Source organism: Sturnus vulgaris, chromosome 6 (genome assembly GCF_052056855.1).
Source record: "Sturnus vulgaris isolate bStuVul1 chromosome 6, bStuVul1.hap1, whole genome shotgun sequence".
Lineage (NCBI taxonomy): Eukaryota > Metazoa > Chordata > Aves > Passeriformes > Sturnidae > Sturnus > Sturnus vulgaris.
In genome coordinates this window covers 48,332,520-48,358,723 of record NC_142248.1, presented here as the reverse complement: position 1 = coordinate 48,358,723, position 26,204 = coordinate 48,332,520, and the positions used below count along the sequence as shown (strand labels likewise).

Below are 26,204 nucleotides of genomic sequence, written 5' to 3'. Positions count from 1 at the left end.
ACCCCACGACTCCTCCCCCCCACCCCACCGGGTTCGGGAAGAATTTCCTCGGAGAAGAGTGGGAGAAAAAAACCTCTTTATTTAACAAGCAAGACACTCCCCAGCACAGGGAAAAAAGACAACACCAGCTGACAAAAAACTCTTTCACCGTTCTGAAGGGATGACGAGTTCAATCTCTCTGGCGAGTGGTCGCCCAGTTATCAGTCTCTGGCGCTTGGGAATGGCTGCTGCAGGTGACAGAGTGTAGACTCCCGGTGTTTCTTGGGGTTTCCCAGGTCCCCGTCCGGAACAGGTTCAGATGGTATCCAGGAGAGGGAGGGGACGGGGTGGAAGAGAAAACAGTCCAGGGAAAAAGTTGGACTGCCTAGCTGAACTAACTAATAAGAAAAAAGCAAGGGCAAAGCGAAGGAAAGAAAAAGAGGCAGAAGCGAGCAAGCAGGCAAGCAAGCAAGCAGGCAGGCAAGCAAGCAAGCAAGCAAGCAAGCAGGCAAGCAAGCAAACCGAGCTAAAACCTCTCCTAAACATAGACCATGGGGGAGGTGAGCCGGCTGATAACAAGACAAAACAAAGCTTCACTCTCAGAGTCAGTCCTGGAAGCACAGGACATAATACCAAACATAATCAGGACACATGATTGGAGATAGAAACACCATAACATCACCCTAGGACAGACAGTGACCGGGACACAAGGATCCCACGGGAAACAACGGCACAGGGAGCACCACAGAGGCACAGAGAAGGACGGAGAAAAGACAGAGAGTGCCAAACACACAGCAAGGACTGAGGGGTACCATGACAAAGAGGGAACCCAGGAGCCAGAGAGGAAGCGAGCACAGCCCGTGCGGGGCGGGCAAAGACGGGCAAGGAGCAGCACAGGCACGGAGACAGAGAGGCACGGCCAGCAGGACAGAGGCTCACCAGGAGAGGGGCACAGCAAGGGAGGAGCACCGGGCAGCGCTCCTTTAGGACAAGAATATTCACACACACAAGCAATTCCCTCATTTGCACCTCATTCTTATTTCACACACCGTGTCCCCCCCCCCCCCCCAATAAAAAATTCAGCTCATAGCACAGGCAGCTCTGGCTTTTCCCTGCACAGTATTTCTACCAGGGACCTGGGCACAGCACGCGGTCGCGAGTCACCTGAATCAATCCTGATTTAACATTTCAAAGCTTCTCCTTCTGGCACTGCACCTTCTCAGACCCGGGCTGCCATGTTCCACTCCCCTCATGGCCAAATTCAAGAACAACTGTTGCCATTCTGCAGAGAATTCCCAATATGACTCACATGTTATCAGTGGGCAGAAAACTCTTTGGGCTTCAGTTCCACCTCTCACCTGTTCCACGTGGAGGGAGGACAGGCATTTGTCACACATCACAGCAGCAGTGATGGATCAAGGCTTTTTTTTTTTTTTTTTTTTTTTTTGATTGAATAAAAGGGTAAGAAAAAACAAACCAGGTCTCATACAAATGTCTTGAAACACCATTAAAGCTTTTTAAACCCAAGGAGACCATCGTGATTCCTGACTTCAGTCTTCTATTCATACTGGTTTTGGCATCATGAAATCAATCAGAGTCTTTAAAGAAATACTAAATCATCATGACTAAACCCCGGGCTCCTGGTCATTTGCACTTACAGCCCCTTGTAGGAAGCTCTCCAGCCTTTTTTTCCCATCCTACGTTGGACAGAGGATGGCTGTGAACCGCACGCCTCCGCACAAACAGTCCTGCCGGTTCCTCAAAAAGTTTAAAATGCCTGTGATAAAAATGATAGAAAGTAATACTGCCTCTCAGACTGTTCAAGAAATGGGAAGTTGGACTTTCAATGTCCCACTGAGAGATGCCAAATAAAAGCTTCCCCATGAGCTCGCACAGAGTAGTAACATTTCTTGGACGAAACTAAACTAAGATTTTTTTTTGACCAAACAAGATAGGTCTGTATGAGAACAGCTCAGGAGGCTTTCAGGGCTCGCAGTGATGCTGGCAGAGCACAGAACGTTAAAGATGAAGTCTTAACTCCCTGAATTAATGCCCTGTGGTAGCCAAAACCTTTTGCAAAGACACATAAGACTTGCTTCTCCTTGTTTCCGAGTTCCCAAGCCATCCTGTAATTCGTCACCTGCACTAGTGCAGACCAATCTGCCGTGGGCAAGGAACCGATCCGGCTCCTGAGCTCCAAGCCACGTGTCCCCGATGGAAACCCAAGTCAGGAATACAAAAACACCTGTGGAAGAAAGACGAGAGAAAAATCAGAAGACACAGATATTCTTCTATTTCCACACAGAAATACCGAGCCAAGCTGTTTACCTCTGGGACTCTGTTTTCAAACAGCTCCCCAACTCTGTTCCTAGATGGAAAACGTGGAGTGGCTTTGCCCATGCAAAGCCAATGAGCCTCCTCACAAGAAGGAACAAACCAGTTTCCTGCTAAATCAGACACCTGGAAATCTCACCTGTCACATGCTGTCATGGACCAGCAAGAGGGATCAGCATCCAGGCCCACGTGGACTTGTTCATTCCTGGCTTCTAATGCAGCAGGGACAACAGCACTGAAGGGAAATGATCACGTCTTCATTTAAAGAGAACCCAACTTCTTCATCAAAGCCATCACTGTCCTCGATCAGGACATCCACCATATCCAGGACATCTAATAAGTGAAGAAAAACATCAAAGCAAGAATCCAGACTAACAGGAAAAACAACAGACGTAGAATGCAACACTCCAGGAATACAAGGCATCTTTTTAATTCTTTTTAATAAAAAAAAAAAAAAATTAAAAAAAGTATGAAAGCCACATTTGTCACACAATACAACGTTAAGTGCAACCCCTAAATTACAGCTGAACCTTCACTCTGCCTTTCAATGCTGCTGTCCAGCACGGAGCAGCTGTGGCTGCTCCTGGATCCCTGGATGTGTCCAAAGCCAGGCTGGACACTGGGGCTTGGAGCAGCCCGGGCTACTGAAAGGTGTCCCTGTTCATGGCAGGGCTGGAACTGGATGAGATTTAAGGAGCCTTGCCGGCCAAACCACTCTGGGATTCCATGACTCTGTCAACAGTCCCAGGCAGAAGGGCTAGATTTCCATTTGAGTTCAAAAACGCGGCTGCAAGAGCATGAAGAGAGATTTCAAATACCGTTCAAGTGGCACAACCACGGCAGAAATTACTTTCAGAGGTAAAGCGGCAACTTGGCAATTCCACTTCGACTTCTGATACCAAGAACACGTGGAGAGCTGAATCCTGGAGGGCCCTTACTTAACAGGACTGCCAGAGTTATCCATCCCCAGTTTGCTGATTAGGGCTAGAAAGTGTATCCCCAAGTCATGGAGTTGGGATGTTGACAGGTTACCACATACCATCAATGTGAGAGACGGGGATGCTGATGTTATCAGAGTCCTGTTTAAACAGAGCCACCTGGAGCGTGCTGGCTGCCTGAACCAGGTCTGCTGCCTTGTCAGTGTAGGGACAGGGGTTGGCCACCAGCTTCAGCAGGATCTGTCAGCAAAGGTGGGGAGAAAGGTAAGTGCACCTGCTGGCTGGCAAGTGCAGGGGAACCACACGGTACTGAGAACGACCACGTGCTGAAAGCTGGGCAGCTTTTATGAGGACAACTTCCATAGCACTTCTGCAGGATTCTGTCTACAGTTCCTGCTCTACAGGCCACACTGATGGAAAAACAAAAACCCACCACAACTTGGCACCTAGATTGCGACCACACACCGAGTACCTGGGCAGACCACAGTGGAGGCAAAGCACTGGGCATTCAACATCCTGAAGAGTAAACAGCAAGTGTCACCTTTCCTTGTCAAGGACCACCATCTACTGAGCTCTGATAATGTCGGCACCTAAAGAGGAGATCAAAGCTACCCACACCTACACCACTCTACCCTTACACCAACAATGCTGTAATAACAGCTGATCTTTTTGGATTTCATTTTCCTACAAATCATTTGGCTGCCCTCCCACTGAACACAAGAAGGATGCCACCTCCGTATAAAGAATCCCAAACAAGGCTTTTCTCAGAATTCATTCGCTGGTCTTTGACAGGTTTCTCAACAATAGCAACAAGACCTCCAGTTTCCACTAACACTATTCTTTGCATTTTTTTATCCAGCTGATTTGAACACCGTTACCTTTTCCAAAAACTGAATCACTGCTTCCTTCTGGTCTTCTTTTGTATTATCCAAGTGCTCCAGCCAAATTGAAAGCTCCTTCCACGTGTACTCAAACGCTCCACTGTCACGTAAAACCTGTCCAGGAAACAAAGGAGGAGGTGTGTAAATAAACCTCAAAACACCTAAAATACAAAACCCCGAGGGATGCAGATCTTTTTCTATAGTTACCTTCATGCTTCCTTCTTTTAGGAACGAAAAGAAGAGCAGGTTGATGAGGAGTCGTATCTGCCGCTCTCCTCACCCTCAGTTCAAGAGGCTCACTAGGGGGACTTCAGCTGCATAGTGGACAATAAAAATCCTACTTCTGTAATTTTTGGAAAGCAGGTTATACTGCTTTCAGAGGGCCGTACAGCTTTCTATCATCACAGGCAGTTAAAAAAAAAAGAAAAAAGCACCTTCAAAATAGCCTGTAGGGGAGTTTTAGAAAACTACCGATGAAACAGAGGAAAATCATTGCTAAATTAAACCTGAATCAGGCTACTTGTACTTAAAGCAATCAGGCAGAGGGATGAACAGTCACATAAATGAGCAGTGGGCTGTGACCACAGCAAGGTCCAGAGAGAAGTGCAAGTTGCTGGGGGTGGTGAGGAAGACCAACAAGTCCCACACCCTAGAGACAGGCTTTGACGTGCCTAGAAACTTCCCCCCGCTTTCCTGCTCTCCAAATTCAGGCCCTGACTGCGAGCACCCAAACTCGGTGACCCCGAGCTCCAGCTCTACAAGCAAGAAAGGAGGAGGGAGAAGAGGAAGGAATCCGAGTGACACCAGGGTTCAACTCCCTCCCCCTAAGGCCCAGCAAGAGAGGAAACCTTGCCCAGCTTCCCGACCCTGGCACCTACGTTGGACGACTGCAATTACACAGGATGAATCTGTGCCTTTGCTCCTCTCCACACATCAAATACAAGGAAGCCATCACAACTCATTTGTTCTACAGTTACTCCGTGTACAACACCAGCAGATCTAAAAACAACTGCTGCTCACATCAATCTGACAGGGTAATTCTTTTAAAGCAAGAAAACATGAAGGAAAAAGGATTCATTATAATATAAGCGACTATTTTTGGCAGGGTCTGGAAACAGAAATGCACCTGCAGCTCTCACAAAACCAGGCAGGAACAGAATGTGAAATCCAAAAACGAGCCTTCAGTTACATGGCACTGTGCAGAAAAGTAAGTCCTTACCATCTATTCTTAGCAGCCTTTCTGCTGACGGAACTGCCCCAACTTCCCTGTTCCTGCTTTCCCTTCAGAGAAAATGCAAAGGACTGAAGTGGAAAGTGGACACAGGAACAAGTCAAGCAGTCCATGTTCCCACCTGGCAAAAGAATCCAAAACCATCAGAAAAACGGCACATTTTGAGCAGCTTTCGGTTGAGACATTCATTGCTGGGAGACCAAGTGAACCTGCCTTTAATCCCTTGCAAGGATCAAGGGCCACTAAACCCTAATTCAGTCACTGTAACTGGATTTTTTTTCTTGGCAGGACAGTCTGGTTGCATTTATTCCTTATTCCTAAGGGTAAATCTCTACCCCTACTTAGGTAACTAAAGGATGTCCTCTTTGAATAAGGTGCTAAAAACAGCAGCCTCTGGTGTCTGGTGGACTTCGAGCTGACCAGCTTTTTCTCAAAAGTCAAATAACTAATTTAAATATGCAGAGGGGGATGCTAATTTTCAAGACAAAAAGTACTCCTTGCATCAAAGCTGGGATCAGACAATAACAGAGAGGACTACTCTGCAGGGCCAGAGGAAACCGGAGAAGACTTATGAAAGGCTAGAGTGCTGAAGTACAGATTAAAGAAACGCTGATAAAAAGTAAAAATCCAAAGCAATATCTTCTTGATCAATGTCAAGACCTTTGCAGGCACCAACTGCACTGATTTATTACAGTATCAGAATTCATTCAGCCTCGGGGGGGTGCGTAAACACGACAGACATTTTCTTTGCTCTTTCATCAACTGCTGCAGTGAAGTCCGTTCACAGCATTGATTTCTGTCAAATATTTCGTTACTAGCCGGTTATCTGACAGCAAATTTCAACAAGAGTCACAGGAAAGGAGACTGGTGACCACACAATCCTGCAGCAAAGGTAACTGCTTCAAGAAAAAATCGTACAATCCTGAAATTTCAGGCCAGTGGGATAGAGTGAATATCCTGATATTTCAATTCAAAAGCTTACCTTAACGGTCTCGGGCTCCGGGGCTTGGAGGGGGGGTCGGTTCGGAAGGGCCGCCTCCGGAGGAGGGGATCCCGGGGGGAGTCAGGGGCCCGGGGAGGGGGGCGAGGCGGAGGGAGAGGAAAAAGAGGAAGATGAGGAGCAGGAAGAAGGGGGAGAGGGTTTGAGAGGAGGGGAAGCCCAAATCCGTGCTGTGTGCGGAGCTCCGACAGCACGCTGCAGCCCGCAGCTCAGTGTGAGCACGGGGCAGAGGAGGCGATTTCTGGGCATTCAATCACCCTGAGGCGGGCCCGGCACCGCCCCTGCAGCACCGTCCCCAGCACAGCTCGGTACCGCTCCGGGATCACCCGGCCCCGCCCCCGGTGCCGCCCGGGACCACTGGGGACCGCCCCTAAAGCACCGCCCCGGCCCCGCCCGGTCCCGTCCCCGGGACCTCCGTGCCCCGCCTCGCCAAGCCCCGGCTCCGCCCCGAGCCTGCCCGGGCTGCGCCGGCACCATCGCTGGCGGCCCCGCCCCTCTTCCCCGGGCCGAAGCGGGCTGAAGGAGATGTCCGCACGATTGGAAACGCCGCCGAAAATCGCACCCGTGGGATCGGTGTCGGCGTCGTGCGCAGGCATCCCACTAGAGCGAGCGGGCTCCTTGCTGTGCCACCCTCCTTTTGCAGCCAGAGTTAGAAGGTCGGGGAGCGACACCCGAGCCGCCATCTTGGGAGAGGCAGGCGCGCAGTACCGCGCTCTGCCCACAGGGTGGCGCTCGGGAGACAGGCAAGGGATGGAATCAAGGAGTGTCCCAATCCTTGAGGAAATCCCCCGGAATGAACGCCCCAAAAACCCCGACCAGAACTGAGAAACCTCCTGCATCTGTGTGAGTGCAAAGGGTGTGCAAGGAGTGTGCAAATAGTGTGCATTAGCAATCGATCGGCAGGCATTGGCAATCGACCGCCGATCTAATCGATCGGCAGGCATTGGCAATCGATCGCCGAGCTAATCGATCGGCAGGCACGATCAATCGATCGCCGATATAAATCGATCGGCAGGCATTAGCAATCGATCGCCGATCGAATCGATCCGCAGGCATTAGCAATCGATCGCCGATCGAATCGATCGGCAGGCATTGGCAATCGATCGCCGATATAATCGATCGGCAGGCATTAGCAATCGATCGCCGATCGAATCGATCGGCAGGCATTGGCAATCGATCGCCGATCTAATCGATCGGCAGGCGCGATCAATCGATCGCCGATCTAATCGATCGGCAGGCATTAGCAATCGATCGCCGATCTAATCGATCGGCAGGCGCGATCAATCGATCGCCGATCTAATCGATCGGCAGGCATTAGCAATCGATCGCCGATCGAATCGATCGGCAGGCGCGATCAATCGATCGCCGATCTAATCGATCGGCAGGCATTAGCAATCGATCGCCGATCGAATCGATCGGCAGGCGCGATCAATCGATCGCCGATCTAATCGTTCGGCAGGCATTAGCAATCGATCGCCGATCGAATCGATCGGCAGGCGCGATCAATCGATCGCCGATCTAATCGATCGGCAGGCATTAGCAATCGATCGCCGATCTAATCGATCGGCAGGCGCGATCAATCGATCGCCGATCGAATCGATCGGCAGGCATTAGCAATCGATCGCCGATCTAATCGATCGGCAGGCGCGATCAATCGATCGCCGATCTAATCGATCGGCAGGCATTAGCAATCGATCGCCGATATAATCGATCGGCAGGCGCGATCAATCGATCGCCGATCTAATCGATCGGCAGGCATTAGCAATCGATCGCCGATATAATCGATCGGCAGGCGCGATCAATCGATCGCCGATCTAATCCATAGGCACGCATTAGCTATCGATCGCCGATCTGATTTTTCCCGCCATTTTTCATGGATTTTTTCCCCCATTTCTTACTGATTTTTCCCCAATTTTTCATGCATTTTTTCCCGCAATTTTCGTGGATTTTTTCCCATATTTTCCCCATTTCTCACTGATTTTTTTCCCACATTTCTCAATGATTTGTTTCCCCAATTTATCAAAGATTTTTTTTCCCCATTTCACCATGATGTTTCCCCCATTTCTCACTGATTTTTTCCCCCATTTCTCACTGATTTTTTTCCCCCCATTTTTCCATGGATATTTCCCGATTTTCCCCCCCATTGCTCACTGATTTTTGCCCCCATTTCTCTCTGAATTTTCCCCCCATTTTCCATGCATTTTTCCCCCATTTATCACTGATATTTGCCCCCATTTCTCTCTGAATTTTTCCTTCCATTTTTCATGCATTTTTCCGCCCATTAATCACTGATTTTCTCCCCATATATCACTGATTTTTTTCCCCATTTCTCAATTATTTTTTCCCCCACTTTTCCCCGTTTCTCACTGATTTATTCCCCCACTTTTCATGGATTTTTTTTCCCCCATTTCTCACTGGTTTTTTTCCCCATTTTTCAAAGATTCCCCCCCCCATTTTTCACTGATTTTTCTCCATTTCTCACTGTTTTTCCCACCATTTTTCATGTGGTTTTTTTCCATTTCTCACTGATGTTTTACCCCATTCTTATTACCATTCTCATAGCTCTATTTTATATTTATACATATTCTTATATTTGCATTATTTCTGTTATACACTAGATTTTTCATAGATATTTGCTACTTATATTTCATTATATTTTACATGTATACCAATCTATTTCTAGTCTTTATATTTTATTTTTATATTAGCTATAAAAACCGTGCCTCTACCCAAATAAAAAGCATTTAAACATTCCTTTTAGACTATATTTAGCTATTTTTTATGGTTCTGTTTTTCATGCATTCTACACCCACCCCTCCCTCTCAATGTTCTGGCACCCAGCATGACCCCCCCCCCCCCCCCCCCCATGCCCGACTCACCTGCTCCTCCAGCGCAGCCCGGCTCCCTTTCCCAGGGACCTTGGGGTGCCCCAAACCACGTCGGAGCCCCCAGTCTCCACACCCTCCCCCTCCGTAGGGAACGGGAATGGGATGGGGAGCACACAGGACAAGAAAGGAACACAAAAGACACACTGGACAGAGAGAAGAAAAGGGCTGGAAGCTGGATATGAGGATGAAAGTGGAGCAGCAACAAACCTCAGGACTCTTGACTAGAGAGTGTGGCTGCTGAACGTCTCAAAAAAAACCCCCAGCTCCAACACAACGTGCTGTGCTCACGGCTCGGCCTGGGACTCGTCAGTGAACATCTCTCTCTCTTGCCAGGGCCATAAAGCCCCCGAGAAAACACGAGGTGAGGTTGATGTGCTCCGGCTTTGCTCCTGCTCATCCCTAACCCCCAGCCCCTGCTGCCAGTGAGCACCCTGATCTCTGAACCTCTTCTCAGCTTGTTTGTACGCTTCCAAATTCCTTCCTCTTTCTTCAAGCTTCATCTGTTTCCTGGCATTGGGAGAATGACAAGTGTTTAGCACAGCGCAATGAATACAACAGTCTCATTTTCAGAAGACACAACTGAACGAGAACCGACAGCAGCACTGCTTCGAGACAATCTGGGCACACGTTTCCCTTCCAGCAATCTGAGTGTTCTTTTGTGTCACGCCTGAAATTCTGAAAATGGTTTTTTGAGAAAAATTATCCATAACTAGAAAACAATCCAACCAAAGAAATAGAACCCCTAGGATATAATAACAGCCCATATACTACAACACTCCAATTCTAATATTAATAAGAAAACAGAAATTAGCTACACAGCATTACCTCAAACAAACACTACATACTGGCAAGAATCAAAGCCACCACAAAATAATTCAAAAACTACCCTATGCCTTATGCTACAGGCTAGAACGCCATCGGCAAACCTTATCAAGGTATCCTTTAAAAACAACGCCCCACCAAAAACAAAAACAACACAAAACGCCATTCAAGAACTCCCTTATCAACACCTGAATGAAAAAACATGGCATTAGATAAATAGACCATAGCCCTTATCATACACCATCTACAAACAAAATAAAGCTATACCATACATCCTCGAAAACCACCTTCAAAGCACGACATTAGAAAAAAAAACTTTCCAGAATTAAAAGCTGTATCTAACAAAAGCCGTCTGATAAAATTAACAACCAAGCCCCCACCATCAGAGCTGCCCCTACTAAACTCCCCATCGTACATATGAAAAATCAGTTTTAAAAACCTACTTCAATTCATTCTGCCTCAAATACAAAACCATCCAGAAAGTTACCTTCACTCAAAAACAAAAGCGCACGTAGTAAATAACATTAAAAAATAAATCAGCACACTACACACCACAAGCATAAAATATTGAATTAAAACCAAAAATACCCCTATTCATTAAAGAGCCCAGCCGCAAGCTATATTTAACTATAACTTCGTGCAAACGTACACATATCATTAAAATAGATTTCTTTCAGAATACAACTGATGATCTAAAATAGTAAAATGTCCGAGAACGATATTATAATAGGATATCCTCGATCATCCTCCCGCAAATTCTCTCCACTCTATTGTCCGACACACACCAGAAAAAAAATCCAGTTTTTACTTTTTTCAGCTAACTTCTCATTTATTAGCTGAGAGGAATGTTGAATTTGTCTTTACAAATGAGCTGTGGATCAGCCTGTAGATAAGGCTAGCACTGAGAGATAAAAGAAACAATGGGATGGATTCCACTGATTGATGAATGGAAAGAGATAGTTGCCTTGACAAACAAACTGCGGGGCTGCTGATAAATGAAATTGGATATCGAAAGATGAAAGAAGCAACGGGGGGAAACTATGAATTCTATAAGAATTAAAAATTAAAAGGGAGGGTTATACATTAGAGGGGAATTTCAGGTATCAGGCGTTCCGGGAAGTCTGTGCCTCTCAAGTACCTCAGCCAATGGGAAAAGAGAGAGGGAAATGCGGCCGGGAAAATAGGATAAAAAGGAGGCTGCGTCCTCCAAAAATTTGAGAGATCCCAGGGGAATGTCCCATGGCCTCTCCCTTTATTCGAATAAAGCAAAAAGGACTCCTCTGTTTCCTTTTTGGACATAAACCGCTGGTGTTTGTGGATTAATTTTCCTGACATTTAGCAACATATTGTTAAAAAAAAAAAAAAAAAAAAAGTGATCCAGAAGAGGGCAACATTGACAGCCATTCCAAGACAGGATGAACAAATGCTTTCACATTGACAGAGGATGCTGCGATGTTCTGAGAACAGAAGATAGAATAAAATAAAGGAAGGTGATGTTACAAGACAGAAAAGGGTAAAATAAAAGGAGTACCTGAGACTGGGGGGCGGGGGGGAAGAAAATGGGGAAATATTAATTGCTACACACTAGGTACAAATGCTTTTTACAAGTAATTTATGAGAAGCAAGCTAAAAGCGTCTTACTGCTGCTAGTGATATCATGCTCCAAGCTCTGCTAATAATTCCTATTTCTAGCAATAGTTAAATTGAACTCACTACATTCCAACTATTTTTCTGCTTGTTTAGATGGCAGATCCGTTTGGAACACACCTTACGATAGCAAATTCTATGCCCAGGTAGGGACCTCTCAGTTCTTCCATAAAACATTTTCTTCTGCATTATGGCAAGCCTTTGTTTTAGCTTGACAGCTTTCTTGAAACTTCAATTTACGCATGTATCCAAAGACATTTGCAATTCCAGAAATTGGTAGGCACATCATATGGAAAGTAAATAACATTCTCGAGAGGGAGTTGCTTTGTTACTGAGGGGATGAAAAGCAAGGCTAGAGCTAGTAGAACTACCCAAGAAATTGGACTTAACGCAGCTTTTACAAGGCTCAAAGTAGCCATACCGAGATGTTTGAGCTAAAAGCCCCAGTTACCAGACTTACAGGCCTAATAGTTATCACCACACCACATTCCCTGGTTGCAGTATTTTTAACAGCAGTGCAGAACGCTACTGAAAATTATTTTTAGGTTGAATTGTTCTCTCCCCTCACTGCCTGTGTAGCTGTTAGAGGCTTCCAGGAGGCTGGGGAAGCAGACTGCTGGTTTCACTTCCAGACACGTCACTTCCATGGTCTGCTGGAGGGCACTTTGAAGCCCGTGGCCTTTTCTTGCTCTATTGTATCTGACAACTTTCCTCCCCCACGTCTGTTTTTTAGCGGGCAGCATTTTTGGAGGGCCAGTCAAAGACCTCAGGCTCCGAGAGAATTCGTCTGCTTTGCTCTGTTTACGTGTGCAACAGATGGGAGCAGCAACTAAGTCAAGTAGTAACTTCTGAGCTGCCCAGTTATCAGTAAACCAAAATATTCTTTTGTGACTCTCGCCAGACGAACATATCATCCTATCCGAGTCACACACTGCCCCTCTGGCATTTTCCAGTCAGACAAAGAATTCCTGGCCCCTTCCTTGCATGAACCTCAGCTCTCCACCTTGTTCCAGAAAGAGTTCTAGATCCAAGGCCCAGTGAGCCAGCTACCCTTTGCTGCCCTGAGCAGTATGGAAACAGCCAAGCCCCAGCCCTGCAGCCCTGCCTAACTCGCCTTTGCCTCCCAAACCTGAACCTTTTCCTTGGCTGTGGCATCCTCACTCATGCAATCCTGAAGACAAAAATCTGATTTGGCAGGTGAGGCCGTTTCTAACGCAAAAGCTTCACCAAGGTTTCTCTTCCAACTTCAGCCTTAAACAGTCCTGTCCTCCTCAGACAGCCCCCACCTCCAGCCTTTAGCTGTAAATACTTACTGTTTTATAGCTAATGCTTGCCACCCCTCAAAATTAAGTCTTTTGATATGCATTTACATCCCTCCCTAACCATGTCCTCATCACCCTTCCCAAACTCAGCCTCATCTCCAGGCCTAGAACCTCTCCCTAGGTGAGGGACTGTCCTCGGGTAGGAGTGCTGACAGACCTGTGCATGAGCCCAGCTGCAGAGCCCGTGCTAATCCCAGCCCAGCTCTAGCCTTTAAACCCACTGGGGCTTTGGTACTGGAGGCCCAGTTACAGTAACCCCTGTGGCCGTTCCGCTTCCAGGCCATCTGTGAGTTGTGATCCCCCACCCTACACCACTTTGGTGAGAAATGCATTCCTTTCTTACAATAAAGTTTTCATTTTATGTCTAAATTCAAGCATTCAGAGAAAACGTGTAGCAATTCTATCAAGACAGACATGACAGGCACCAACATTAGTCTTTCATTACACACTTTTCATGCCTTCTCTCCACAGATTTCTTTGAGGCAACTCTGACTCCTTTTCTCACAGGCAGCTCCACACAGCCCCGACTCCTCCTCTCCTCTGTACGACTGGCTAAACCCCAGCCTGTCCCTTCCCCAGCCACCTGAGCCTGTCTGTCCCACACACAGCATCCTCTCACCTTGTCCATCCCTTGCACGGCCACGTGTCCCTTCCTCCTCGCAGCACAGCCAGCAGGCTCCAGCCCACACTGCAGCAGGCTCTGCACCTCCAGCTGGAGCTGTGCTTAGTGAAACTGGCAGCCAGCTGACCCACGCTTTTATAACAACCAGCCTCACTGGGCAGGCAAGGCTGTTTCCACTCCTTGCTAATCAGTACAGCTGTAACTCGTTGGCAACTAGTGCCTTCTGCGCTATCCTTACAAACTATTCTCCTACAGAAATGGACCGGAATTCCGCGGGGATTTTCCGGGGATTCCGGGGGGATTTTCTCGGGAATTCCGGGGGGATTTTGTCGGGGATTCCGGGGGGATTTTCTGGGGGATTCCGGGGGGATTTTATCGGGGATTCCTGGGGGATATTCCCGGGGATCCCGGGGGGATTTTATCGGGGATTCTGGGCATATTTTCTCGCGGATTCCGGGGGGATTTTCTCAGGGATTCCGGGGAGATTTTATCGGGGATTCCGGGGGGATTTTTCCCGGGAAATCCGGGGGGATTTTCCCCGCGATTCCAGGGGGATTTTCCAGGGGATTCCGGGCATATTTTCTCGGGGATTCCTGGGGGATTTTCCAAGGGATTCCATGGGGATTATCCAGGGGATTCCAGGGGGATTTTATCGGGGATACCTGGGGGATTTTCCAGGGGATTCCTGGGGGATTTTCCCGGGGATTCCGGGGGGATTTTCACGGGGATTCCGGGGGGATTTTCACTGGGATTCCGGGGCGATTTTCTCAGGGAATTCCGGGGGATTTTCTCGGGAATTCCGGGAGGATTTTCAGGAGTATTCCGGGGGGATTTTCCCGAGTATTCCGGGGGGATTTTTTCGGGGAGTCCGGGGGGATTTTCTCCGGGATTCCGGGAGGATTTTCCAGGGGTTTCAGCGAGGAATTTCCCGGGGAATTCCCGGTGGATTTTCCAGGGGATTCCGGGTGGATTTTCTCGGGGATTCCGGGGGGATTTTCCCGAGTATTCCGGGGGGAATTTTTCGGGGAGTCCGGAGGGATTTTCCCGGGGTATCCGGGGTGATTTGACGAGGAATTCCGGGGGCATTTTCCCGAGTGTTCCGGGGGGATTTCCTCGGGGATTACGGGATGATTTTCTCGGGCAATTCCGGGGGATGTTCTCGGGTATTCCGGGGCCATTATCTCGGTGATTCCGGGGGGATTTTCTCGGGGATTCCGAGATTATTTTCCCGGGGAATTCATGGGGATTTTCCCGGGGATTCCGGGGGGATATTCTCGGGGATTCCGGGGGGACTTTCCCGAGTATTTCGGGGGGTTTTTCTCGGGGATTCCGTGGGGATTTCCCCGGGGATTCCGGGGGGATTTTCCCGAGTATTCCGGGAGGATTTTGTCGGGGATTCCGGGCATATTTTCTCGTGGATTCCGGGACGATTTTCCCGAGGAATTCCGGGGGGATTTTCTCGGGGATTCCGGGGGGATTTTCTCGGGGATTCCCGGGGGATTTTCCCGGGGAATTCCGGGGGGATTTTCTCGGGGATTCCGGGGGGATTTTCCCGGGGATTCCGGGGGGATTTTCCGGGGATTCCGGGGGAATTTTCCAGGGGATTCGGGGCCGATTTTCGCGGGGATTCTGGGGGGATTTTCCCTGGGATTGCGGGGGGATTTTCCCTGGTAATTCCAGGGGATTTTCCCGGGGATCTCGGGGTGAGTATCCCGGGGATTCGGGGGGCATTTTCCGGGGATTCCGGGGGGATTTTGTCGGGGATTCCGGGGGGATTTTCCAGGGGATTCCGGGGGGATTTTCCAGGGGATTCCGGGCATATTTTCCCGAGTATTACGGGCGAATTTTCTCGGGGATTCCGGGGAGATTTTCTTGGGGATTCCGGGGGGGCTTTCACGGGGATTTCTGGGGGATTTTCGCCTGGATTCCGGGGGGATTTTCTCGCGGATTCCGGGGGGATTTTCCCGGGGATTCCGGGGGGATTTTCCAGGGGATTCCGGGGGGATTTTCCAGGGGAACTCCGGGGGATTTTCTCGGGGATTCCGGGGGGATTTTCCATCGGACTCCGGGTTGATTTTCCCGGGGACTCCGGGGGATTTTCTCGGGGATTTCTGGAGGATTTTCCCGGGGATTCCGGGCGGATATTCTCGTGGATTCCGGGAGGATTTTCCCGGGGAATTCCGAGGGATTTTCAGGGGATTCCGGGGGGATTTTCTCGGGGATTCAGGGGAGATTTTCTCGCGTATTCCCGGGGCATTTTCCTGGAGATTCCAGGGGGATTTTATCGGCTATTCCGGGGGGATTATCCAGGGGATTCCGGGGGGATTATCCAGGGGATTCCGGGGGGTTTTTCCAGGGGATTCCGGGCATATTTTCCCGAGTATTACGGGCGAATTTTCTCGGGGATTCCGGGGAGATTTTCTTGGGGATTCCGGGGGGGGCTTTCACGGGGATTTCTGGGGGATTTTCGCGTGGATTCCGGGGGGATTTTCCCGGGGATTCCGGCGGAAATTTCTCGGGCAGTCCGGGGGGATTTTCTAGGGGAATTCCGGGGGATTTTCGCGTGGATTCCTAGGGGATTTTCCAGGGGATTCCGGGGTGATTATCCCGGGGATTTTCCTGGGGGATTTTCCCGGGGATTCCGGGGGATTTTCTCGGGGATTCCGGGGGGATATTGCAGAGTATTCCGGGGGGATTTTCCGGGGAATCTGGGGGGATTTTCTCGTGGATTCCGGGGGGATTTTCCCGGCGAATTCCGGGGGGATTTTCTCGGGGATCCCTAGGGGATTTTCCAGGGGATTCCGGGGTGATTATCCCGGGGATTTTCCTGGGGGATTTTCCCGGGGATTCCGGGGGATTTTCTCGGGGATTCCGGGTTGATTTTCCCGGGGAATTCCGAGGGATTTTCTCGGGGATTCCGGGGGAATCTTCCAGGGGATTCGGGGCGGGTTTTCTCGGGGATTCCGGGGAGATGATCCCGGGGATTTCGGGGAGATTTTCTGGGGGATTCCTGGGGGATTTTCTCGGGGATTCCGGGGGGATTTTCCCGGGGATTCCCGGGGATTTTCTCTCGGATTTTTTTCCCCATTTTTTCAAGCATTTTTTCCCGCAATTTTCGTGGATTTTTCCCAAATTTTCCCCATTTCTCACTGATTTTTTCCCCATTTCTCAATGATTTTTGCCCCAATTTATCAAAGATTCTTTTCCCCATTTCTCACTGATGTTTTTCCCCATTTTCCCCCCATTTCTCACTGATTTTTATCCCCCATTTTTCAATGATTTTTCCCCATTTCTCTCTGATTTTTTCCCCATTTTTCCCCATTTCTCACTGATTTTTTCCCCCATTTCTCACTCCTTTTTCCCCATTTTTCCCCATTTCTCACTGATTTTTTCCGCCATTTTTCATGGATGTTTCCCCCAATTTTCATGGATATTTCCTGATTTTCCCCCCCATTTCTCACTGATATTTGCCCCCATTTCTCTCTGAATTATTCCCCCCATTTTTCATGCATTTTCCCGCCCATTAATCACTGATTTTTTCCCCATTTCTCACCGACTTTTCCCCCCATTTCTCACTGATTTTTATCCCCCACTTCTGACTGATTTTTCCCAATTTTTCGTTGATCTTTTTCCCCATTCCTCACCGATTTTTCCCCCATTTCTCTCTGATTTTTCCATCATTTTTCATGGCTTTTCCCCCCCATTTCTCACTGATTTTACCCCATTTCTCACTGATTTTATTAATGTTTGTATTTCTATTTCTAATTATGTTTATATTTATATTTATATTATTGTTTTGCATGTTTATGTTTATGTTTATGTTTATGTTTATATCTATGCAGGTTAACGTTTGTGCATGTTTATGTCTATGTTTATATTTATGCATATTTATTTTTATGCCGGCGAACGCGGGCAGGCGTTTTATGTAAACGCCTATCCGCCGGGGTCCTAGCGAGGCCGCCATCTTGAGCGTGTCTGGACTCTCAAAATGGCGGCTCGGGCGGCACCCCGGCTGACCTGCCAAAAATGGCGGCAGAAAGGGCGGGAAAAAATCAGGACCCCGGTGTGTAGGCATAAGATGCCTGATTACATCGCCGACGCCGATCCGCTCGCCGACAATTTTCCCGGATGTTTCAGAGCGTGCCGACAACGGCCGCGCGGTCCTCGGTGCCGCGGGCGTGAGGGCGCCGGCGGGCGCGGGCAGGCGTTTTTCGTAGACGCCTATCCGCCGGGGTCCTAGAGAGGCCGCCATCTTGAGCGCTGCCGCAGGGCTGGGTCCCGGCCCGCGGGCCCTTCCGCCATCCTGAGAGGGGCACGGTGCAGTACCCGCCCGTGTCCACACGGCGGCAGCACTGCCGCCCAACTCAGCCCGGCACTGCCGCCCTGTCAGGGACAGCCAGAGAAGGGAGAGAGTTCCAAGCACCAGAGTCCCCACCCGTCATAAAATCCTCTCAATGAACGCCCCAAAAAAACCCCGACCCAAACTAAAAATGCCCTGCCTCTGACCAAATGAAAAAAAAAAACCCTTTTATATATAGAAATCATCTATTTTTTAATATTTAATTTCTAGTCATAATCTAGACATATTTCATATATTCAATTTAATTGCTATTCTATTTATCATATATACAATATTATTTTATTATTCATTATATACATAGATTTATATTACTAATGGTATTTCTATTTTATGTATATCCATCTATATTTGTAGGTTCATAGTTTTTAATATTATTTCTTTAAAAGCTCTGCCTCTAACCAAATAGAAACAAAAAACTCGATTATTTTAAATTATATTTGAATATATTTTTTTATTTAGTTTTCATATTTATATCTGTAGATTTATATGTCTATATTGTGTATTCTATATTTATATACTATTTAACGTATTTTTTACTAGTATATTAATATACTATATGCTATTTACATTCTATTATAACATACTATTTAATATAACATATTAAAATCGATAAATTATTTATATTACATACTACATACATGTATTTTATATTTATGTTTATTTCTATATATTTATACTTACATATATATATGCATATATAGTTATAATAATTTTATGTCAGTATCTATTTTTGCATATTTGTATATTTTTGCCTATATTATTTATATTATTTATTAAAAACCCTCCTCTAACCAAATAAAAAACAATAAAACATTCCTTTTAAAGTCTAAATATTTATATATTTCTATTTTCATAACAGAATATAATGTAATGTAATATATTTATATATTGGTTTCTTATATTTGCTTCTATATTTTTATTCTTTATCTTTTCTATTTACAGTATCTATAAAAACACCCTACCTCTATCCAAACACAAGCCAATAAAACATTCCTTTTAGACTATATTTAGCTATTTTTTAAGGTTCTGTTTTTCATGCATTCTACACCCACCCCTCCCTCTCAATGTTCTGGCACCCACCATGACCCCCCCCCATGCCCGACTCACCTGCTCCTCCAGCGCAGCCCGGCTCCCTCTCCCAGGGACCTTGGGGTGCCCCAAACCACGTCGGAGCCCCCCTCAGCCTTTTTTCCTCACCCCAAAGAAGGCACAGAACGACTCCTTTAATGAAGTTGTTTTAACAATTGTAAGGCTAGAGCTTTTGGTATCCACTGCTTGCCATCCCTTGTAAACCAATTATTTTCTTCTTTCTTCTGCAGCTTAATAAACCTCTTTTTTTCCCCATAGTTTTCCAAATGCATGTATTACCGCATATGCATATTTAGAATCAGTAAATATATTTAATGTCTTGTCCTGCTATAATTCACAGGCTCTCACAAGCGTGTGCAGCTCTGCTGTCTGAGCTGACCAGGTGGCTGGTAACCTCCCCCCTTCCTTTAATTGCTTTCCATTCACGATAGAGTATCCTGTAAATCATGAAGAATGGGGGGGAAAAATCAGTGAGAAATGGGGAAAAAAATCCATGAAAAATGGGGGAACAAATCAGTGAGCAACGGGGAAAAGTGGGGAAAAATTAATTGAGAAATGGGGAAAAAATCAGTGAGAAATGGGGAAAAAAATCCCTGAAGAATGGGGGAAAAAATCAGTGAGAAATGGGGAAAAGTGGGAAAAAAATCCGTGAGAAATGGGGGAAAAATCAGTGAGAAATGGGTGGGGAAATTCCATGAAAAATGGCGAAAGAAATCAGTGAGAAATGGGGAAAAATGGGTAAAAAATCAGTGCAAAATGGGGGGGGGGGGAAATCAATGAGAAATCGGGGAAAAACATAAGTAAGAAACGGGGAGGGGGAAATCCATGAAAAATGGGGAAAAATCAGTGGGAAATGGGGATAAATCTGGAAAAAATCCATGAAAAATGGGGGAAAATATCAGTGAGAAATGGGGAAAAAGTCAGTGAGAAATGGGGAAAAATCAGTGAAAAACGGGGGGAAAACTCCATGAAGAATGGGAGAAAAAATCAGTGAGAAATGGGGAAAAAAATCCCTGAAAAATGGGGGAAAATATCAGTGAGAAATGGGAAAAAATGGGGAAAAAAATCATTGATAAATCGGGGGAAAAATCAGTGTGAAAGGGGGGGAAAAATCGGGATCGGGGACGTGGACCGGGACTGGGATCGGGGACCGGGACGGGGAAATGGGACAGGGACCGGGATCGGGGACTTGAACCGGGGAAAGGGACCGGGACCGGGATCCCGGACCGGGACCGGGGGACAGGGACCGGAACCGGGATCGCGGACGGGGACTGGAGACAGGGACCAGGACCGGGATTGGGGACTGGGACCAGGACCGTGATCGGGTTCCGGGACAGGGAACTGGGACTGGGACCGTGATCGGGTTCCGGGACAGGGAACTGGGACTGGGACCAGGATTGGGGACCGGAACCGGGGACTGGGACCGGGACCAGGACTGGGGACGGGGACTGGGGACAGTGACCGGGACTGCAATCGTCACCGCCCCCCGAACCCCTCCCGGAACCGCTCCCCGGGCTACGCCGGCACTGCGAGCGGAACGCCCCCGGCACCGCCCCGGTACCGCCACGGGTACCGCCCCCGGCACCGCCCCGCGTACCGCCCCGTCACCGCCCCCGGAACCTCTCCCGGGGCGACCCCGGCACCGCGACCGGGAACGCCCCCGGCACCGCCCCGGCACCGCCCCGGGTACCGCCCCTGGCACCGCCCCCGGAACCGCTCCCGGAGCAGCCCCGGGTACCGCCCCCGGCACCGCCCCTGCACCGCCCCCGGCACCGGCCCGGGTACCGCCCCGGGTACCGCCCCCGGCACCGCCCCTCCACCGCCCCCGGGGCGGGCCGCCGAACGCACGCGATGACGCGCGGGGGGCGGGACGGCGCGGGGCGGTGACGCGCTTCATGCCAGGAGCAGGGCCCGGGTGCGACGAAGACGGGAGCGGGACGACCCGATACCGCGCGGGGCCGCGGGCCCGGCGGAGCCCGGCCCGCTGGGTAGGGGCCGCCAATGGCACCGGGGCTTCTGCTTCGGCTTCTGTCCGTGTCGGCGGGGAGGCCCCAGCCAGCGGTGCCCCTCTCCCTCGGCGACACGGGCGTGGAACTCGGCATCGGGCGCTGCATCGCCGCGGACAGCAGGGGGCGCACGGGTACCGATACTGCCATGGGGCCCGGCGCTGCTCTCCTGCTCCGCCGCCAGGCGGCGCTGCGCTGCCGTCCTGCCGCGCCTCCGGGCACGCTCGGTTTCCTCGGGACCCCGGGCCCCGCCTGTCCCGCCGCTGCGGAGGCGGGGGATGCTTTATGGGACTGCCCGAGCTGGCAGTGCCGGGTCTGGGGCGTTGGGGCGCGCCTTGGGGGGCTGCGGGTGCGCTCGTTTCCTCTTCTGCATGGCCTTCTGTGTGAGCATCTCTCGTTGCGACTGCTCTTGGAGAGTCAAACCCCTCCTCCTAAGTGGTCTCAGGAGCCTGGCAGGGTGAGTTTTGTTTCACAGGGGAAAGGGCCACTGGTCGTGTCCAGAGACCTGTGCACCCAGCCAGGTTTCTGCCTGATAAAATTCCAAATGGATGAGGATTTCTCCCAGCCCCAAGCTGCCCCCACCTGTAACCCTGGCTGCCTTTGGGGTGCCCAAAGCCTCCTCTGTGCAGATCTCAGGAACCTGGGAGGGGTGAACGACGTTGCACAGGGAAAAACCCCACAGATTTTATCTCCGGGCCTGGGGCCAGGAGCATGCATTTGCGTGCTATAATTCCAGAAGGAGCACGGTGTCTCCCAGACCCAAGCCGCATCCAGCTGTGACCCAGCTGCTCTTGGAGTGCCAAAAGCCTCCTCGTAGCTGATCTCAGGAACCCTGGAAGGGTGAGTTTGGTTTCACAGGGAAAAGGCCTCAGTTTGTGTCCAGAGATCAAATAAGGGACTCTGCTTTTCCTCTAGTTCTCCTTCCTGTTTTCACCTGGGCTAGAAGGATGGGCATGGCCTGTATTTCTCATATCAAAGTGATGTTACTAAATTTGTCCAGAAGTTCTGATTATTATTTTTATTAGTAGTAGTAATTTTCTGATAGAAAACACTCTCATTTTGCCTTTCCCACGTTGTTTCCAGGTGCTGCCCAGGATGGACATCTGTGGTCTCAGACAGTGATTCCCGAGGAGCAAGGAAAGCCTTTTCCTCACCTGCACAGTTCAGGTGGATGGGACAGAATTGGCGTGGCCTGACAAGGCAGGAAAAGCTGTCTGTGTTCTGGAGTGCCTTGAAAGCTTTCTCCGTCAGGTTTGGAAGGGGTTTCTCTTTGGGATTTCTTGTGATGCAGCACCACGGGTATCCCTTTGTGCCAAGTCCAGTGCTAAAGGATTGAAGAACTGACAAGTGGGGTCTGGGATGAAAATGCCTCTAATAAAATTAAGCAAAGAATACAATAAGAGAAATGAGCATCCTTTTAATGTCTGAAATAGTTAGGAATAAAAATGCTGGAAAAGGGCACTCTGAATTGGTGTCACTTGTCATGGATAAAACCCCAGAGTGAGGAATCAGAGCAGAAGTTGAGAGCTGGAATCCTTCTGCAGTCGACTTAATTTTCTTTTCCTCCTCTCTTTCAGGACAGGAAGAATCACGACTCTCCTGGCATCTTTGCCAAGAGCTGTGGTGTTTGATCAGCCAAAGCCCAGAGGCTTCAGCACCAGAGGTCTGAGCCTGGAGGGCTCCTGGTGCTGCCCGTGCTGTGGGCTATGTCAGAGGATGCAGGGTTCCTCTTTGCCTCCCTGCTGGGATTAACTGCCATGGGAATGTGGGATCTGGGTGAAACTCCAGCTCTCCTGGTGTTCAGGGGAGCAAGGTCTGAGGGACTCCTCTCTGGGGATGTGCGGTGAAGGACTGAATAGTGTGGAAGGAGAGTATTTATAAACTGTATCACTGTTTCTCCCAAAATTGGGGTGGAGCGGTGATGGGGGTGGTTGGGTTTGGTCTGGGCCGGTTATTCTTTGTGCAATTTTTAAATTCTCTTGTATGATTTACTGTCCGGTATCTTTCTAACAAAAGCTGACATAAATTTAGATTAAGGATTAGAACTTGGGTCCATTCATTGCAAACATTTGACAAGGCTGGAGGACTGGGGTGGTGACTGCTCTCAGGAAAGGTTACTTATTAATACTGTGTCAGATTTCCCGCAGTGACTGTCAGGCCTGCATGGCTGTGAGTTCGTGCTCTTCTCACTGGGGAAATAAGTTCAGCTAAATTAGAAATGTTAGAAAAATCCAGCCAAAAATTCCACCTCTGTACCCCCTAAGTTTTCCCAGTTTTTCCCAGCTAGGAGCTGCACAGAAGTCAGGCAGGGGAAGTGACAACAGGGAACAGCTGAAAAATTCAAAGGCACAAAGAGGAAAGGGGAAAGGTTTCAGAAAACAATTCTATGGTCTAAGAATAATTTCTGATTCCCTACTGAGAAGAACACGAACTCACAGCCATTCAGGCCTGACAGTCCCCTGCAGTGAGAGCTCAGCACACATCCACAGAGGCAAGTCCAGCATCTTAAATGAAAAAAATAAAAATAAAAACTAGAAGAAAAAGGTGATTTCTTTTGCTTCAGAGTTATTTCAAGTTCTTAAAGCCCAAGCAACAGTTGCTCTCGATTTTGGTTGGGTGAATCATGAGCAGTGGGCACGGGTCATGCCATTCATTGAGCAGAAAACCCGGGGTCATTTAGAGGGGACACAAGAACTGTTTGTGTAGCGACCTCGGGCTGCAGAGGGGCAGGAGAAAGGCCAAGGGAGCTCCCTGGGGCCACCAGGGCCTGTGGGGAACAGAATGGACGCTTGGATGACCAGTGGAGGTGAGGAGTGGATCTGAGTTCATCTACAGGGAAATAAGGAGGGGATACTCTGGAGTGAAAAGCTGAGGTGATGAGTTCACCCACCTGGGCACGAGTTGTGTTTGCACAAAGTGGGAACAGAGGTGAAGGTCAATCCAAAGTCGATCCTGCTTGACCTCTGAATTCCAGGATAAGTTTTACAAGCTGCCAAATGAGGGAGTAAAAATACACAAAAATGAAACCGAGAGCATTCATGAGGTTCCTGGGAGTCCATTACACTGTTGTCATAGAATTCTTAATGAGTTTTGAGCTTTTAATGACAACAATTCAGTACTTTCTTTGGATTAATCACTGTGTAGGATTTGGGGTTTATCTGGATTTTAAAGGCGTCGTGGTGGCCCTGACACTGCTCAGGAGCTGGTAGGAAAAGCAGGGTCAGAGCTCCTGGCAGGCACAGGGTGTTTTTCCCAGAGTGGACTGTGGAGGAATTGTTTGGGACTTGGATTGTCCCTCTGGGTGATGCCAGTTGCTGTGATTTGTGTAATTCCATACATTTAACTCCCAATACTTCCCAGCCCAGGAGCTTGAGCTGACAGGGCAGCACACAGATTGTTCTCTGTGCTGTGCCCCGATTTGGGGTTGGCTGTCAGCTTTGCTAGCTCCCGTGAATTATGCCCATAGCCCCGAATTCCCTGCTCAATTCCCACTGCCATAACCTCACAGCGCCTCATGGAGTGGGGATATACTGTGGCAGGAAGCTCAGCAGCATCGGCACAGGGACAGGTGTATATTCCAAAGAATTTGCTGTTTCAAACCCTCATCCCCCAGCCCCGCCGATGTCCCTGGGGGGCACTTGACAGAGTTACCTGGATTTCAGCTGATTTCACCCCCCCGAGCTCGGGCTCCAGGTGATCTTTTCAAGCAGGAGAAGGCAGGGGCCAGAGGCGCTCCTGGCCCGTGCCGAGGCAGTCCCTGGGGCCACGAGAGGACATCTCTCCCTGCAGAATTTCAGTTCTTTCCAGAGCCTCAGCAGTGACTTATGCAAGTTCTTTTCCCTCAGGAAGGGGATGCACATCCCTGCCTTCAGCGCATCTCCAGTGGGACCCACCTACAAAACCTTTCCATCCCTTCTGCACTTCCAGCTGGCTCCCTGAAAAACTCCCACCTTCATCTAAACAGAACTTCATCCCACCCAAACCTTTGATTTTAAGGCATCTCTGCGGGCTGTTGGTTGGGATTTAATGTCTGTGAGAAAGAGTTCCTTGGCTTTAAGGCTGCTGCTGGATGATGGCCTCAGGCTGGAAGGGACGGGATTCGGGGAGGCCGGGACATACCTGGCAGCTGCGTGGGAGCCCTGGGAGGTGAGAACCGGGAATCGCTGGCTGAGCTCCTCTGCAGGCGGCCCGTGCTGCCACCACCAGGAAATGCCAGCTGTTCACTGGGGGACTCTTGGGCTGTCGGTGGCCTCTGTCCGGGCTGAAGCATCTCCGGGTGCCTGTTCAGAGCAGCTCCTGACCCAGGAGCTGCGAGCAGCCCTTGAGCCGTGTCCGTGCCAGCGCTGGCCGGGTGCCCCAGATCAGGGCCCTGATCCCTCTCCGCCATCGCCGGTCGGCAGCGCGCCGTGCCCCGCCCCACCCGAGATTAGCCCCCGCCTCCGGTACCGCTGAGTGAGGCCGAGGAACCGGGTGGACGCCCCTTCCGCGCTGCTCAGCTCCATGAAGGCGGCCGGACGGAGGCTTCTCCCCTCCAGCGTCGCTCCCGGGGCTCCGTCCCGAGCGGGAGAGGCGCCGGCAGCTGCCCGCGCACATCCCGCTACCCCGGCGCACAGCCCCGCGCGTCCGCCCCGGCCCGCCGGGAGTTGTAGTCCCGGGCTGCGAGCCACGGGGAGCTGCAGTCCCGCGAGGAGAGCGAACGGGTCCTTCGCCCCTGTGAGGGGCGGGACCTTTCCCAGCATCGCCCCTCCCGAATGCCGGCTTTGTAAACGTCAAGGTAAAACGTCGTTTCAGACATCTGCTGAGAGTTTCCCATGGAAAGTACACCTATTCGATATGCCTGCGAGTAGCAGAAACTAGTCAGTTCCAAGACGGCCAAGCGGATAGGTCAGATTTGCTGCGGAATACCGCTCTCAAGTCCGGACGCCGCACCACGATGATTTCCACTTACACTCTATGACTGAAAGTGAGCTTGCATGGTGACTTGCCTGCCAGATGAAAGGCAAAGGGCTACAAGACACATCTACACAGCATTGTACTTAATACTGACAAAAGCCAGCCCCCGGCACCACCCCTAACCCTCACACT

At 49.6% G+C, this 26,204-nt stretch overlaps 2 protein-coding genes and 1 long non-coding RNA gene across 18 annotated transcripts; 1 reads left to right on the top strand and 2 right to left on the bottom strand.

Moving 5' to 3' along the window:
* Positions 1–59: 59 nt before the first annotated feature.
* LOC148223486 (nucleolar pre-ribosomal-associated protein 1-like) lies at positions 60–20,243 on the bottom strand. 14 transcript variants are annotated; one of them, XM_088166491.1, is made up of 7 exons: positions 9,459–9,556; positions 4,340–4,446; positions 4,130–4,246; positions 3,353–3,491; positions 3,017–3,100; positions 2,453–2,646; positions 60–2,224 (listed from the first exon to the last, which is right to left on the bottom strand). In XM_088166491.1, the coding sequence occupies exons 2-6, from the start codon at positions 4,343–4,345 to the stop codon at positions 2,513–2,515; spliced, it is 480 nt and encodes a 159-aa protein (XP_088022617.1). In that variant the 5' UTR covers positions 4,346–4,446; positions 9,459–9,556; the 3' UTR covers positions 60–2,224; positions 2,453–2,512. The 14 variants fall into 14 exon arrangements, 13 of the variants coding, with proteins under 13 accessions (XP_088022617.1, XP_088022616.1, XP_088022612.1 ...); XM_088166490.1 differs by lacking the exon at positions 9,459–9,556 and adding an exon at positions 6,346–6,646; XM_088166486.1 differs by lacking the exon at positions 9,459–9,556 and having other exon boundaries at positions 60–1,400; positions 1,638–1,756; positions 2,120–2,224; positions 4,130–6,339.
* Positions 20,244–20,931: 688 nt separating this feature from the next.
* LOC148223485 (uncharacterized) lies at positions 20,932–23,667 on the top strand. Of its 2 annotated transcripts, none has more exons than XR_015804309.1 (3): positions 20,932–21,101; positions 22,203–22,370; positions 22,697–23,667. It is a non-coding gene; the product is annotated as an uncharacterized LOC148223485 (long non-coding RNA). The 2 variants fall into 2 exon arrangements; XR_015804310.1 differs by having other exon boundaries at positions 20,996–21,253.
* Positions 22,123–25,734, bottom strand: LOC106852446 (uncharacterized). Of its 2 annotated transcripts, XR_015804308.1 has the most exons (5): positions 25,566–25,734; positions 25,239–25,427; positions 24,771–24,902; positions 24,010–24,108; positions 22,123–22,490 (listed from the first exon to the last, which is right to left on the bottom strand). XR_015804308.1 is itself a non-coding variant. In XM_088166477.1 (3 exons), exons 1-3 carry the CDS (start codon positions 25,504–25,506, stop codon positions 22,444–22,446), a joined length of 414 nt encoding a protein of 137 aa, XP_088022603.1. In that variant the 5' UTR covers positions 25,507–25,523; the 3' UTR covers positions 22,123–22,443. The 2 variants fall into 2 exon arrangements, 1 of the variants encoding a protein (XP_088022603.1); XM_088166477.1 differs by lacking the exons at positions 24,771–24,902; positions 25,566–25,734 and having other exon boundaries at positions 25,239–25,523.
* Positions 25,735–26,204: the final 470 nt, after the last annotated feature.